General features: G+C 42.5%; 3 protein-coding genes across 3 annotated transcripts; 2 read left to right on the top strand and 1 right to left on the bottom strand.

Moving 5' to 3' along the window:
* Nucleotides 1-532: 532 nt before the first annotated feature.
* On the top strand, nt 533-1,082 carry LOC121055359 (30S ribosomal protein S31, mitochondrial). The gene has a single exon (XM_040527784.1). The coding sequence runs from the start codon at nt 574-576 to the stop codon at nt 829-831; it is 258 nt and encodes an 85-aa protein (XP_040383718.1). The 5' UTR covers nt 533-573; the 3' UTR covers nt 832-1,082.
* Nucleotides 1,083-9,564: 8,482 nt separating this feature from the next.
* LOC102719513 (homeobox-leucine zipper protein HOX6-like) lies at nt 9,565-10,994 on the top strand. The gene is made up of 2 exons (XM_006660814.2): nt 9,565-10,138; nt 10,241-10,994. The coding sequence occupies exons 1-2, from the start codon at nt 9,788-9,790 to the stop codon at nt 10,616-10,618; spliced, it is 729 nt and encodes a 242-aa protein (XP_006660877.1). The 5' UTR covers nt 9,565-9,787; the 3' UTR covers nt 10,619-10,994.
* Nucleotides 10,995-12,928: 1,934 nt separating this feature from the next.
* Nucleotides 12,929-16,265, bottom strand: LOC102719229 (mediator of RNA polymerase II transcription subunit 10b-like). Its single transcript, XM_006660813.3, has 6 exons — nt 15,991-16,265; nt 15,767-15,847; nt 15,566-15,668; nt 14,319-14,408; nt 14,015-14,109; nt 12,929-13,329 (listed from the first exon to the last, which is right to left on the bottom strand). The coding sequence occupies exons 1-5, from the start codon at nt 16,212-16,214 to the stop codon at nt 14,038-14,040; spliced, it is 570 nt and encodes a 189-aa protein (XP_006660876.1). The 5' UTR covers nt 16,215-16,265; the 3' UTR covers nt 12,929-13,329; nt 14,015-14,037.
* Nucleotides 16,266-16,481: the final 216 nt, after the last annotated feature.

Genomic DNA, 16,481 nt, shown 5'->3' with positions numbered 1-16,481 from the left:
ATCAATATCTTAAAGTTTAATCAAATAGTCACGAGAAAATAAAAAATACTTTTAAACTTTGATGGTGGTGTCAGCTATGGCTAAAAAAAGTTTAGCTCAAAATATAACATGTTTATTAACAAGAACAACCAACGTAAATATTACGAAATAGTGAAACAAACTATTTTCAATAGTTTAGTGAATAAAATAAGCTAAAAATATTTCAATGGGCTAAGCTAAGCGGTCCGGTCAATTAGATTAGAGGGTAAAATAAACCTTTTTCAAATAATAATATCGTTTCTGACCGTTATCATCCCAGCCACACACACACCATCAGACTCTTGGGCTGGATCGGGATTGTCACCAACGTGTGTGGGCCGAAATGAGTTGGGCTGGAACGGGACTCCCAGCTACGTGACGTGGGCCTGTGGCCTATAAATATTTACCGGGCCGAAAGAGACGGACAGGTGGGCCTCGCTTAACTCGCCGTGGGCCCCAAAACCCTTCCTCTCGTCACTTCGCTTCTCCTCTCCTCTCCTCCCTCTCTCTCTCGGGCGATCCAAAAGCGGCGGCGGCGGCGGGGAGCTCGGTGGCATGGCGATGCGGCTGGCGGCGGCGGCGGCGTTCGTGCGGCGCCTCGTGCCGGCGCGCCCTCCGGTGCTCTCCGCCTCCGCGGCGGAGGCGGAGGCGGTGACCTGCGGGCGCGGGGACAAGAAGACCAAGCGCGGGAAGCGGTTCAAGGGCTCCTACGGGAACGCGCGGCCGAAGCGGGAGAAGAAGATCGAGCGCATCAAGGACCGGGTCGAGGTGCCGCGCTCCACCCCGTGGCCGCTCCCCTTCAAGCTCATCTGAGCTCACCCGAGCCGAGCGAGCTCCCGTCGGTTCGTGAGGCTACCTAGGGTTTTTTCCTCCCTCCCTTTGCGATTGCTGGTACCTCGTGCTTCACTTAGCTCCAACTCGTGCCCACGCTTGCGTGGGCTTGCGCCTTTTAGTTACTCGTATTGGGCTGTGTCAGATATGGATTGTCGAATCGAGCTCTCATATTACAACATTGTAGAATGCAGTCCATATGGACAAAAATATTACAATGTTTGTTTGTCCAACATTCCTGTGTTACCTGATGGTGATAATAGGCATCTTATGATAACTGGAAATGGATTTTATGTTTGCAAATAATGCAATCCACGGTTGTTAATAGTAATACAAAATGGATTGGTAACAAACGACTTAGCTTTGACTAACAGTTAATAAGTATGTATTCAGTGAATTACCTGCTTCTTTTTTATATAAAGAATGATGATAGCATTCCTTTGATTGATTTATGTTGCAAATGGAAATAGGTCCAAGCAGTGAGAATTCAAATCACTATCGAGTTTTTGCTTCTTTGTTATTGTCATAACATGTTTTGACTGAAGCCACCATTTCTGTGCATTGATCTTTGCTCACCACTGGATTGCATCAAACTTGTGTCCTTAGTGACATCTTCCACATCACATCTTGATATTCCTAATGTGTTCCTTATAGATTACACATGAAACTTGGCATGTGTTGAGGTGGTGGACGTTATAATAAAAATGAAAATGTTGGCCGGTGTTCAAGACATCAGTTTCTTCTAATGCATGAGCCTATTCTCTGCTATATTGAAAAATGGTGATAGTTTATCTTGACTTTTATGTCATGCTAAAAAAACAATCTCGTTGTTATTAATACTACTTACTTGAGTGTCTTTAAAGAGCTAGGGATATGTATATTATTTTGTTGCACATTTCTGGCTGGAGATAGGGCCCGACATTTCATACTCAGCTCTCATATCATACTTGAAGATACAGTGTTGTGCCTATTCATGTCATTGTATTGCCAATCTGAAGCTCTGAACAATTGTAGTGACTCTTTCATGGAAAGCTCCAGAATTGCATGTCTTGAATTCATGGTTTCTTAGAGACATCAGTTGCCATTGCAAAAATAGACCCAAAAAAATGTGGTGCTATGTGATTTGTGCACTGGTTTGTTTTACCTGGTGAAACTTTACAGTGGTACACCGACAACCGTATTTCAGTCTCTTTTTTCAATTCTAGATAGGGGGATAGACAGCACTGAATTTGCTGTCCTGGTCTCAGACAACTTTTATGCATGCAACAGGTCACAGGTGGCATCTGCAGTACTCATCTTAACAAGTGGAAATACCCGATAATAAAAAATATATGATGTTCCTTTGTTATTTTCCATTTTCGTTTCAATTATTTGAGAGATCCTAATGCATTCTCCCACCGTCCTAGAATATAGCTGCCTTTAGACTTGAAATTTTGTCCCAAAATATATCTTCTACTTCTCCACCTACTCATCTCAACCAATCACAACTATCTTTTGTTTAATCTATCCACCTACTTCCTCGGGTCAACCAGTCACAACCATCATCCATTTAATTTTACACCATTCCTTAACCCCTCCAAATAAGTCTAAACGTAGTATATGTTTGAACAGAGGGTGTACTAATTACTGTAATAGTGTTCATTTTCAACATATCAACATGGCAATTGTGTTTGTACAAGACAAACAGCTAATGATATACAAATAGTCAAATATTTAAAGCATAATGCAGAATTAACCCATGTATTAGTGTCTATATGTACAGGATATAGAAGGTATGGGGATTTTGAAGAAATTAAATTATGTTGATAAGTTCAGATTTTCAGTTCAACAGTAATCAAGATTCAAGAATACTGATGAAATATCCTTTTATTTATTCTCTAATGGGTAAAAAACAGATTGGGTTGCACTTTCTTATATTGCTTCCATCTATGGTTACCCCGTTACCCCATATAAATGCATTTCCTGCTGTCTGAGCCTATTGATTCTGCATGTTTATTGTGTAATAAATACTAACTACGTCGTACTCGAACCCATTTATCCGTTAGTAGGAAACTGTATTTGGTGCATGTATGAGTTTGATGCTAACATGGACAGCGTGCTGGAGCTGCAGAGCCCAGACGACAGTTGCCAATTGGCATTAGTGTAGTTGCTACTTATAGGAGTGTTGTTTACTGTTACTATCAGTCTATTACCTCCTTCCCGAAATAGGATCGTTTTTTGTTTTTCCGTGTTTAACGTTTGACCATTCGTCTTATTTAAAAAAATTGTATAAAAGCTTAAAAAAATTAGTCACGCATAAAGTACTATTTATGTTTTATCATCTAGTAAGAATAAAATATTAATCGCAAAATTTTTTTAAATAAGATGAATGGTCAAACATTGAACACGGAAAACGAAAAATAATAACGGGTAGTATGTCGTTTGGCATTCACATTTCATACTGAAGTGACGGGTAAAAAATTCGTAGTGTTGAAGACTAATTGACAAGATGTTGATGGTACAGGTACTATCCTGCAATCTTCTTTGTGAAGTTGACAACTTAGTAATATTGTTTTGCATCTGTTACATTATTGATCTTCAGGATGTTCTTAGATGCGCGCAGTCGTTTCATGCCCCATGCTTTGGTGAAGTCTTAATTTATAATTTATAGACCATACTTTGTTAAAGCTTCTGCTTACATATTTGGCTGTGCAATACTCTTAGCAGACATCACCACATGTCGACACACAGTTTATGTTGCTTAAAATCATCTTAGATTTGCAGTATTTATATGCTTGGATCCCGGATTATCCGCATGGAAATTTAACATGCCTGCGGATTGGCCTGGTTCTGACCAAGTAGCGGACCAATCCTGCTCAAGAAATTACTCTGGTGATGTCTAGACATTAACATAAAACTAATCAATCTGTCTGCTTTTGTCAATGGAGTACCAGTGACGAACCCAGATGTTTCTCTGGGACGATAAGTTGCCGTCAGGCAATGGATCATAGATCGATGAACAGTTCCTGACGATGACAGGCCAGCGGCCACATTGGGAAGATTTCGCCCCGTATGTACGATCAGTCTTCTCCCCTGCTTACTTTCATTGTTCGTAACCCTTTTTTAACACCGTTTCTCGGAGCAAAGCAAAGAAAAGATCCATGCGAATTGTCTTACACAGCATGCACCAGTCAGAGTCTGACTCCTTATTTGTCTATGTTTATAAACTAAAATTTAATTTTTTAATCTTAAATTTAGAGTTTGATTATAGGTTTTTTTTAAGTTTAATTTCCAGCCTTGGCTTTTAAATAGTTGAGAATACATATATACATTTTTTTATTTATAAATTATTTTTTGTTTGTGAATGTAACGTTTGATCTTTTTCGTAGAAAACCCAAACAATCACTTCCTAAACGAATTGTGCTCAATACTTCAATGACTACTGTCAAATGTAACTTTTTAAATATTGTATACGCAACTTTCTTTTTTAAAAAAAACTTTAAATGAGAGGAAAGACGAGACAAATCATAGATGACGATTTCACTTAAAGATGAGAAAAACAAACAAACAAGATATAGATCATACATATGTCGGTGTCATTTGGGCCCAAGGTAAGTTGATGTACATCTTGAATTCTTGATTCTACGAACGGATGAGGGCGGATGGGTCAAACATGGGATCAATTGTCGTCATCGATCCGGCCGAGCTGCTGGATAGGAAGGCCGGCGTTGACGCCTTCTGTTCATTCCTGGGCCTGTCCTGGTCGGAGAAACCATGGCCATTCCACTTCTGCTCCTGCCTACCCTCTCTGCATATACATGTACTGCCAATCGTCTCTGATTTTACGACACGGACGCCTTCTATTGTCACAAATAAATCACGGCACCAACCGCAAGAATAATTTGTGAATTATATATATATATATATATATATATATATATATTATAAGAAAAAAAAGTCTTAAGGAGGTAGTACCGAGTTCGACTAGACCTCTTAGAAATATACAGCCGGTCCTATCTCATAGTAGAACACCAGTTTCCATGTTTAAATCTGAATAGAAATGAATGGCATTGGTATTGGATCCCCAGTGAGCTCACCGGCGGTGGGAGAGCCACCACCACCACGTACTACGTACACGACGCCGTCGCCGGTGGCGGTGGCGGTGGCGTAGTGTAACCACGCACGCAACTCCGGCAGCCACGCCGCAGCCAGCACTGTAGCTTACCGACCAGTGTAGATAGGCAGTAGTAGGAGTAGCTTGTAGCTGCAACGGTGGCCAGGCCAGCAGCTCCGCATGGAGGACACCAGATCCCAAGCAGCAGCAGCACTGCAGCATGGGGAGGGATGGCGAGTGACCAATGGGGAAGAGAAAGGTGGACGGCAGGCAATGGCATGATGATGGCGTGGAGCGGCGATGGATTTGGGCGGAGCTAGCGGCCAAATCCACGCACTGTTGATGGGGACGCCTGACGAAATGGCGCCACAGTGCCCGCGCGGAACCCTAGCCTGCTTTGCCAGATTCCCCCGTACGAACTCCTCCTTCCTCCTCGCGAGCGCTGCTGGCCGGTTCCTCGCCTCTCGTTTCTGCCGATGCCAACGCACCGGGTTGGTTAATGTGCAGTTTGAGGGCTCTTTAGTTTCAAGAATTTTTTTTAAAAAAATAAAGAAATTAAACTGTTTTCTTTACAAATGTGGTAAAATTTATGTGATTCGAAGAAGCTCGATACAGCGATTTTACTCGTAGCATATTTTGAAACACATGGTTAGAAAATATAGGCATGGAAAAAACACATGAATCCCACATGCATGTAACTATGAAACAAAGAATCGCGAAACATTGTAAAGTTATGTGAGTAATTGTTTGAAAGGGCACAGAAATTTCCCATGAAAACAAATGTTAGCAAGTGTATAATACATGTCATGTTTTTTTTTGAAATCTGTAATACATGTCATGTTGATCTAGCTTCTTGTTTACCTCTTCTTGTCTCATTCTTGTCTTTGTATTTGCCTTATCATTTACCTGTCAAAATTTATAACGATGAAAATAGTTATGATTGTCAGGAGTAAGGCTATTATTACCTTTGAATGAGGGTCAGAACTACTATAAAAATTTATATGTCTTTCTTCTTACTATTATATCACAAATACATTACCATTCAGCAAGCCCTACATACTTAAATACTGTAGTTGGATAAACACCACGTTTTTCAAGTAAAATTTCAGCAACTCAAATAAAGTTATGCTCCTATGTTTCGAAAGAAGACCGGTAGTTGGAACTCACTCTCTAATGGTTTGGTATAGCCCCAACAAATGAGCAGTTACCAACGAAAATCAGGAAAAATTAAACAAATTTCGTTACAAGATTAAATGTTAACTCGAATTTGCCCTGTTTATTGAGCGATCTTGATAAGATCATAAGCATAATAGCGCAGCAATTGCCATCACAGGCATAATAAACAGACACGTCTCGCTAAACTTTCTTTTTTTACTTGGAAGACAACAACGCATATGGCATTTCAACATATGCCCAATAGCCAGAGGTAAAATGAAAAAAAAAGGGAAATAACCCCTTATCTCAATACCTGACTAAATTCCTAACAAGAACGCTCAAATGCGTGCATAATTGTGAAAAATTGGACCCATCTTTTCATTTCTGCTTATGTTTATAAGACAGAATTTGAATTTTTAACATTGACTTTGAAGTAAATTTTGAGATTTTTCATCGTAGTTTACTTTTTTAGCCTTAACTTTTAGATCGCAAAGAACACGCATGTAAAAATTTTATTTATAAATTATTTTTTATTTATAAATAAGTTGTTTGGATCATCCTCCAAGTCATAAAGTTACGATTCAATCACATATGTCTCAATACTTCTTCAATTGCTTATAAGGATGGGAAACATATTTATTACACAACCTTCATACCCGTGCTTGCACAGATGCTTGAAATGACATGGATTATCTATGATATATATACACTCAAGCCAGAATAAAGGAGACCATTTCCTTTTCTTACCTATCCAAAAGGAGATAAAAATAAGATTAAACACGGCCAGAAAGAAAGGAAAAAACTCAACTGCGAGAATAACATGGCACCTAAAAGAAACCTTTTCAATTGCGGCTGGTCCATCAAAACAAAACCAAAGGGAGAAGAAAAGAGAAACATTTTGTTCAGTCAACGACAAGTAACTTGGCAAGACACGAAATCTGGAGCCGCGGCGCGATTACTACTTAACCGATAAGATAGTAACTGGAAAAGCATCAAAACCAGCAGCCATCACTAATCATCCAAACAGTCTATCCAGCGTTGGTTAGTGGGGGATCTGGAGTGACCAAAATGCGTCGTCAAACTTTTCTGCTTAGTAGTGATCACACCCTGCCCAAACAAAACTCGCCAGCAGCATCGCAGAGAAAGGACACCTGGTGACATATCCCGTAGTGATCAAATCACATCTTTTTCAATGCTTATTTTTATAAGCTAAAATTTTTAACTTTAAATTTAGATATAATTTTAAAAGGGTTTTTTATGGAAGTTTATTTCTCAGTCTTTGAATCGTAGATCACTAAGAAAATTTTTATTTATTCATATTTTTTATAAATATATTGTCAAACAATCACCCTAGCAATCATTGCTGCTGGGCTGGCTAACTCCAACTTTCACTGAGCTCACAAGATAAAGGAGGTCATATTTTGTTTTTTTAGAAAAAGAAAAACAGTATATTTGTAAATAAAAATAGTTTGTGATTAAACTTTTTTATATGTGTTTTTAGCGATTGAAAAACAAAGACTGAAAATAAAATATGATGAGAAAACCTTAAAATCAACTTTAAATTTAAATTTTAACTTATAAAAATAGATTTAAGCAAAAATATGAGAATGCGTAACACTAAAATTAGCCTAATCCACCTGCCTCATCTCTCTGTTTCTCTGTCTTTTCTTATGTCAGGGATAAGGTTTACATGTAACATGTGTATATACAATTACTCCACATCACCGTGGTCACTGCTAACTGAAAAATTAATGCTCCACGTGGGCACCGTGTCCACATAAAACATAACGGTGTCAATCTACAGAGTATTTTATGTTGATTATACACAAGAATACAAGGTTGTTTCCAGAGTACAGGAATGTTTACTGCACTGCACAGGACTTCCATGGACCTAAGGCTTAATCATGTTTGATACTGTGCCAGGTAGTACTAGAGTGTGCTCGTTTTCAATGAATGGATTACCGAACTAACATGTACGTTTTTCGAATATTTCAAACAAAAACTGTCCATATATGATTTTGTAGAGAACTGATTTAAATTCGTTCAACGTCTTTAAAGAAATTAATTCATTTGTTCGTATCTTGAGTAGTTATATCACAAAATTATTCAAACTATTTATCCCAAAAGAACACAGCCTAGATAGTCCAAGACTCTAAGATGGTATTATTTTCTTTTAAGTTTTTTATTATCTAGATTACTTGATTTTATAATAGTTATTTAAGGTATAACTGACTAAATTAGCTATTACAAATTGAAAAAACGCTCTAAAACGATTAGTAGATGGAAAAAAGTATAGAACACTTTTACCCAAACTATACATTTTAGTAACATGTATCAACCAAAATTCGAAATCCAAGAACAACTAAGCCGAGCCGTAGATAAGCTGGAGATGAGTTTTTTCATAGCGATCTAAGGTCAAAGGTGAATAATAATCTGTGATGAAAAATCCAAAATATATTCCAAAATTAAAAAAATGAAAAACTAAACTTTACTACTAAGAGGCTATTTAGTTCCTAAAAATTTTCACCCAAAAACATCACATCGAATCTTTAGACATCTAAATAGAGTATTAAAGATAGATAAAACGAAAAACTAATTGCACAGTTACGTGAGAAATCGTGAGACGAATCTTTTAAGCCTAGTTAGCATGTGGTTAGCCATAAGTGCTACAGTAACCAACATGTGCTAATGACGGATTAATTAGACTCAAAAGGTTCGTCTCGCAGTTTCTTGACGGAATCTGCAATTTATTTTTTCATTTATATTCGAAAACCCCAACCGATATCTGGTCAAACGTCTGATGTGACATTTGCTTCAAAAAATTTTGCAATCTAAACGCACCCTAACTTATAAGACGAACAGTGCTGTGAATCCGCACACCGTCTGGCTCTTGCACCAGCGGCCAGCCAAGTTGGTGACCTGGAACGACGCGACGCGCCACGGACCGTGCGGCGCCGCCACCGCGCCGAAACACTCGAACTCGAACTCGATGCGGCACGTAGCCAACGGCCGCCGGCTCCACGAGGCGGACAGCACGTATTCGCCGCCCCCGCCGCCGCCACTGCTGGCACCCGCGCCGCGGTCCGTCCATCATCCGGTGCAAGCTAGGCAGTCAGAAGAGATGCGAGTGCGCGACGCGAGCCGGCACGTCCACGCACGCATCTCTTCTCTTCTCTTCCCTTCCCCCAAACCAACACAACCCAACCCAGCCGAAGCACCAACCCAAGCAGCAATCCAGCGCACCCAGAGGCAAACACGCGACGCGGCAAATTACGTGTCACGACCCACGGCGGCTGCGTCGTCGTGCGAATTCTCTTCTTCTTTGTTACTACCGATCTCTGGCCCGGCTCACCACCGCACCGCGACAGCGACGGCGCCGACCCACCGAGCGACGCCGCGCGCGCAGCTAGCCACAGCTAAACTACACCCCCGACCCCTCCCCCTCCTCTACTACACCACCAGCTAGCCAGCCACCATAGCCACAGCCATAGAGACAGTGAGGCCGAGAGCGAGAGCGAGAGAGCGCGCGCGCACGCCACCGTGCTCCATTGGCCACCGCGTTGCCATCGCCACGCATTAAACTACTCCTCTCCCTGCCGCGCGCTAGCTCCATCCACCCCTCCTCCTCCTCTTCTTCCTCCTCGGTGATCCATCCATCACACGGCTGATCGATCGGTCGAGTTGGCGGCCATGGACGGGGAGGAGGACAGCGAGTGGATGATGGACCTGGTGGTCGGGGGTGGCAAGGGCGGCGGGAAGGGCGGCGGGGCGGACAGGAAGAAGCGGTTCAGCGAGGAGCAGATCAAGTCGCTGGAGTCCATGTTCGCGACGCAGACCAAGCTGGAGCCGAGGCAGAAGCTGCAGCTGGCCAGGGAGCTCGGCCTCCAGCCCCGGCAGGTCGCCATCTGGTTCCAGAACAAGCGCGCCCGCTGGAAGTCCAAGCAGCTCGAGCGCGAGTACTCCGCCCTCCGCGACGATTACGACGCCCTCCTCTCCAGCTACGAGTCGCTCAAGAAGGAGAAGCACGCGCTCATCAAGCAGGTTCCGCCTAATTTCTTGTCATTTTATTTGCTTCTTGCAATCTTGTTGATTCTCCCAACGACTTCTTCTTCTCGCGCATGTCATGATCGATCGGTCTTGCAGCTGGAGAAGCTGGCGGAGATGCTGCACGAGCCGCCGGGGAAGTACGGCGATAATGCCGGCGCCGGCGCAGGGGACGGCGCGCGCTCCGGCGGCATGAAGGAGGAGTTCGTCGACGCGCGCGCCACGCTCTACTCGTCGACGGAGGGTGGCGGGACGGCGCCCAAGCTGGTCTCCCACTTCGGCAGCGACGACGTCGACGCCGGCCTCTTCCTCCGGCCGTCCTCGCAGCACACGCCGCACTCCGCCGCCGCCGCCGCCGGCGGCTTCACGTCCTCCGACCCGGCCGACCACCACTCCTTCAACTTCCACTCGACCTGGCCGTCGTCCACGGAGCAGACCTGCAGCAGCTCGCAATGGTGGGAGTTCGAGAGCGAGTGAGCCACACCCACACACAACTCAAGTAGCTACGCCCCCACCATGGATGATCCACCATGGCCACGGATCACACAGAATTTCGCCGCGGGAACGACTCAAAACCAAACCAAACCACTGGGATCACACCAAAACACAGGAGAAAGAATGAGACGATCAACACCCAAACCAACAGTGATGTGTACATAGCTTTCTGTAGATCAAAGCCCCAGGCAGTTTCTTCTCCATCCATCGATCAAAAAATTCTCTCTTTTTCCCCCCCTCCTAGTCTTCTTCTTACTAGACTCGATGTTGTTATCACAGCACCACATCATGTAATCCAGCAACACGCCGCGAGATGATTAAAAGGTTAAGAAAAAAAAAGGCTTATAGAGTTCGTTCATTTGATCCATCCATCCAATGGCTCGCTTTCTGCTTTCTTTTTTTCCATTCTCCATTGCATCCACAAGCTAGATAGGTTGCAACAAGAAAGAAATTAAAAGTGAAGAGAGGAAAAAGGATGTGTGCATGTAGATCAAGATTCCCAAGCAGGTGAGAGGATGAGAATCGAACAACACACACTCACACACGTACTACCACAGTACGGGACAATACAGAGTGGCATAGATCACAGAACATGCACGCCGCCATTGTTAATTTCAAGCAAATTGTAAGAGGCGCGTGGATTAGTCAGCCCAGATCTTTCTTATATACCACACTGTTTGATAGGAGCTTGATCTGCAGCAGAGCATGTAGCTAGCTAGCCCTGATCAGTTTATCACACTCCATTTGGGCTCAGGGCTCCTTCTGAACATAAGAAATGTACAGAATTCTCGCATGAATTACTTCAATTCTTGCAAATCTTTCGAAATTCTTGCGTTTCAAAGGAGGCCCTTAACCCTCCAAGTAGGATAAAATGAGTGATGAGTAGTCGCATTTTTTCTGGAAGATCAGAAGGCAATTTTTTATGACTAAAGCTGGAATTTTTGGGAAGCCGAAGAGTACAAGACTCATAATCAAACTGGACACAGGCACTACTAGCAGTTTTAGTCAAAGACAAGACCCACCAAGGACAGTGACAGCCACGTTAATTCTTCGTTTATCCTAGGTAGAACAAGTGATAAGAATTTACCCCAGCATAATATTTCTCTTCTATCCTGACAGCGACCAGCTCCAACGTGTCAACAATCCCAGCGTTCGTTGGCTCACCCAAGAAATAGAAAAAAAAAAGAGAGGAAAATTCACCTGCTTGCTTCCAGTAACTAATGGCGATGAAATCACCCACTGTTTCTTGGGCACGTACATAACCCGGTCGAATTAGGTTGCTTTCTCCGGCGAACGATCAGAGATGAGGTATCTTTCTCTCGTCTTCAACTGTTGTGTGGGCTCCATGGCATAATGGCATGTCACTGTTGAGACACAGTGGCCACGATCAGAATCGTTGAACACAAATTCTATGTTCGATGGGCACTGGCCAGGCAGGCTCTGAAAACCCTGAAAAAAGAAAATGGAGAGGAAAAGAAAATATGTGTGTGTGAGCTCGATGGATCGGCCATGGCCATGGCCATGGCTCCAGTCCAGAATATCACAGGCGCTTGTCGTGTTATCTTGGGGGTGGTTAGCATTGCTTCCATCTAACCGATATGGGTTCCACTCAAATGTGACAACTCATGAGCCCACATATTATAAGCAAATTGCAATCCTGTCAAGAACAAAGACCCCATCAGTGAAGGGAAAGGGCAAAGGCAAAGCGAAATGTGTGCTGATGGACTAGCAATATAAAAAAACTCTTCACCTAGTCACAGAATTTGAGCCACTTGTACACCCTGTGATGTGAATGCAAGGTTTCTGTCATCAAGCCCCGTTGTCCACGTGGATTGCTTATCAATTACTCACTCAAAGTGTGATATTACCTGGGATGAATTAGAATATATACAGAGGCTTTATTCAGTGGATGCTTAGCTTAATACACTCCAGATAGGAGATTGGAAGAGCTCCAAGCACGCAGTTTTAATTTAGGTATTCGAGCTGAAGATGTGGTTAGGTGTCAACTCCTGATGAGTTGCGGATCACGCAAGAAATGAGCACGATCAATTCACGACATCTCTGGAAGAACAGGATTTCTATAATGGAGTAGTGATAATTGAAATGGAGACTTGTACGGAATTCCGATGGCACCTCCTGGAACAAACAGGGTCTTGCATTCTTATCTTTAGCCATGGGCGTGTTGTACTGGGAGTTTGAGACCAATAGCATCTTTGACTTGATTACTAATGCACGACGACTCAATGATTTTGATATATAGCTTTTGGGATTTATCTGGGCAGGCATGACTCGTTAATATAAAAAGCTCCCATGCTTGGAGCAATCCAAAGACTGAGGGCAGTACAGTTATCAAAGAAGGAAGAAGAGAAAATGATCTCAGCTAACCATACTAGAAAATATTCTCACACATATCTTTCAACATAAACATATGCACTACGTCATACGATTGCTCGCTACAAGTCATTGTTACGTCTTGAAGATACTCTGCATCTCATATATGCTTTGCTTATATACATAATATTCCAGGTTGATGTCAAGATCAAGCTTTACTTGTAATTTAATGCGGTCTTGTATGCGTAGTATAATCTTCCGCCCCTTAAGTTCCATAAGATCGTAGCAAATTCCACGGTAGCTCAGTAGCTCAACATCATAGCATCCACCACACTTTAGAAGAAATCACCAAACTTAAGTACCTGAATTAATTGCATACATGTGATAAACTGATGACAGTAGTCAAATCATAAATAGGAAAGATTAGACATTGAAGCGCCCCTGGCATACAGATGAAATTGCTAATTTCAACTAGCTGACTTCGAAAGGGAAATCAACCAACCAACACAGCATAACGACAATCGTTTCTCTGTTTAAAAATCACCAGAAGGCAATCTATCCTATGTACTATATAGGGCATAGACTACACCGCAGAATGGAACTAGGGGCAACTGCCAACTGGATTAGCATTTCAATGGAGTACACAGTAGTATCCAGTAGGCCCAGGACAAGAAAAAAATGGTCATCAATCAAATGGATGATAAGATATAACACGAATAGACTTACTATTTATTGTCAGTTGCATAATAGTCTACTGACTGATAGATGGAGGTACTCTTTGGATAAACCAAAACAACACTAACATAATTACTCAGCACAAAGCACCTAATTTCAATTTTTTTTCCCTTGAGCTAGCTGATCTGCACATAATTTATGCTCATGTAGGACTTAAGATGATAAATTACTGGGTAATATACTTCAATTCATTAGTTAAGCTGAACGCGACACACAATATGACAATACAAAGGGAGCAGTTGATACAAGGGAATTTGAGTTGTTAATTCACAAAATCTCATTTCCAAACAAAGCAGAGGATAAATAAAAAACCTTGCCCTTTGCAGTTAGGTCCTTCAATGCTCTGGTTTCACTTTGACATCACCATTAGGCAAAGTGCTCTGGGATTGAGCCAACCTTTTTGATTCCTGGATAAAAATGAAATATTAAGAGCTGAGTTGGATATTCAAAAGAAGGGTTACAGAAGAACTAAATATGCATTCTGGTAACTGGATGATGAAGTTGGACATAATAACAAAAGATGATTACTACAATATTGATGGCCCTTTGGACCAGGTATGGACTTTTGTACCAAGGAAGGCCAGTCCCAAAACAGAAACTATATTCCAGAACTTACAGCAGCAGAAGTAGCACGTATCTCCCTGTATGCTTCTACATCCTCAGGAAAAGCTTGTTCAAGCTCCTCAAGAAGATGCTTCCGCAGGCTCTGAAACAAACAAGGTTGCAAGCTATTTGTATTACTAAGCATAAGGTTAGCTCCTAAAATTCAAATAAAAGACTGTCAAAATTTTCACCAGAATACAGGAAATGCTCAAATATATATTTTTTTAAAAATGAATGCATGTAACCAGACAGCATATAAGAGAATAGCATCTAGCTTGGAAAAATCAATGCACAGCTCAAATTAGAGTTTAAAATACAAACTAAAAATGTCGATACTTGGTTGTATGTTTCAAAAAGGTCAAATTTTGCAGATTATATGATCAATGATTAGACAAATTATAAGTACCGTTTAGTGCATAAAAAGTTCAATAGATGGATGCTTTAAAGTGCTCTCATACAAATATTGTATTTATAAATAATATGAGCATAATTTATGAGAAATCAATAGTCGATATGTAATGTTGAAAACCTTTTCAAATTCAAATACACCGTATGAAAATAAATGGAGGTAGTACTATAAGAAGTACCCATGTAACAACACAGACAGTTTTTTTGACAACTAATGCAGTTCGCAACTATTTGAACCACTGAAAAAAAATCAAAATGCTAAAATACCTGGGCCTAACAGTTATGCATCCATTCAATAAATGCTATACAAGTATTGGCTGAGAATTTCCATCTATTTGTTTCAAAGAGGACCATCAACTTATACAGCTAGGTGTACAGTGATAGGAATCTGTATTGGTAGTACAACAAACTTTGCCCCCACAAATTGCCTAAATTTAATTAGAGCATATTGCTGGAAGTCAATGAGAGCAACAATAGAAGAAAAAGGTGTACTTAATAACCAACTAGCTGTAGCCTGAAGATACTAGACCACAACCAATTTCCCTGGGTTGAAAGGGATTAGTTTTATGCTCCTGGATATATGGTTTGTATATGAATGTTTCAAATGAGATAAGCAGGGATATTTCGTTCCTACTAATTGAAATGCCATCGATTCCCTTAAAAACTACTTTTAAGCATTCTTACCTCAAAAGCAAAATTAGACTAATAACACCAACAATAACACCCTTAGATCAAGGAGTTTCCCTCATAACAGATACAGTACTGCACACGCCAAGGCATATCAAAAACTCTATTTAGAATCTAGAATCAAAATCTCACATGCTACGCCAGCATTAACCAATTGTAACATACCTTGAAAGCATCGGTCTTGCCCTTAGTGACCTGGTTCTTTGCGATACAGCTGTTGATCACGTCCCTGGTGAACTCGTCAGGGTTCTTCCCATCATCAATCAAACTACCAAAATCAACCACCAATCCAAAGCATACAGTTGAGACTATGCCCAAAACAAAGGGGGGAGAAAGGAGTACCGAGATGAAATTGAACGAACTCACTTGACGACCTCCATGGGGACCTGGATATTGCACCCCTCCGCGAGCTTCTGCATCGTGTCCAGCTCCGCCACCAGCGCGTTCCTGCGGCACGAGACATTCACCGCCAAACCCTAAGATTTTTTTTCCTCCACCGTACTCCGACGCGCGCGCGTACCCACGCGGAAGCGGCGAAACGAGACCGGAGAAGAAGGAGGGGGGGGGGCGTGCGCGGGGAGAAATCTCACAGGCGCTGGAGGAGGGGTAGCTGGGACGCGGAGCTGAAGGAGGAGACGTTGAGGTTGAGCTGGTGGAGGAGGCCCAGCGTCTTCTGGATCGAGGCCGTCACCTGCGCCAGGTTCTGCTTCGACGCGTCCTCCGCCCGCTCGCCTCCAGCCCCCGCCTGCACCCCGTTCCCGGCCGCCGCCGCCGCGGCGACTCCAGATGCGTTCAGGGCCGCGCCACCGTCCATCCCGCCGCGATCGGAGACGACGCCGACGCGAGGCGAGAGAGACGAGACGCGAGGACTTCACGAGTCGGCGTCTCGCGCCGAATCGGCCCAAAATATCAGCGCGCGCTCAGCCACATGGGCCGACAATCAGTTTCTGGGCCGCTCCAAAATGGGTCCACGGGCCGTACCTCCACTCTGTCTTGGGCCGAGTTCTTTTCTTTTTTGAAATTTCCTTGGGGTGAGGGCTCCTCACCTGAATCTTAGGTTATTTTCGGCGGTTGTTTCATT

The sequence above is a fragment of the Oryza brachyantha genome, chromosome 9, assembly GCF_000231095.2.
Source record: "Oryza brachyantha chromosome 9, ObraRS2, whole genome shotgun sequence".
Lineage (NCBI taxonomy): Eukaryota > Viridiplantae > Streptophyta > Magnoliopsida > Poales > Poaceae > Oryza > Oryza brachyantha.
This window is presented reverse-complemented; position numbering and strand designations above follow the sequence as displayed.

What these genes read in the sequence shown, in the direction of transcription:
- LOC121055359 (XM_040527784.1), top strand. Translation starts at nt 574, where the DNA reads ATGGCGATGCGGCTGGCGGCGGCGGCGGCGTTCGTGCGGCGCCTCGTG.
- LOC102719513 (XM_006660814.2), top strand. Translation starts at nt 9,788, where the DNA reads ATGGACGGGGAGGAGGACAGCGAGTGGATGATGGACCTGGTGGTCGGG. An exon ending in AGCACGCGCTCATCAAGCAG is followed by an intron (nt 10,139 to 10,240) that starts GTTCCGCCTAAT and finishes TCGGTCTTGCAG; the next exon opens with CTGGAGAAGCTGGCGGAGAT.
- LOC102719229 (XM_006660813.3), bottom strand. Translation starts at nt 16,214, where the DNA reads ATGGACGGTGGCGCGGCCCTGAACGCATCTGGAGTCGCCGCGGCGGCG. An exon ending in CTACCCCTCCTCCAGCGCCT is followed by an intron (nt 15,848 to 15,990) that starts GTGAGATTTCTC and finishes CTCGTGCCGCAG; the next exon opens with GAACGCGCTGGTGGCGGAGC. An exon ending in GTCCCCATGGAGGTCGTCAA is followed by an intron (nt 15,669 to 15,766) that starts GTGAGTTCGTTC and finishes TGATTTTGGTAG; the next exon opens with TTTGATTGATGATGGGAAGA.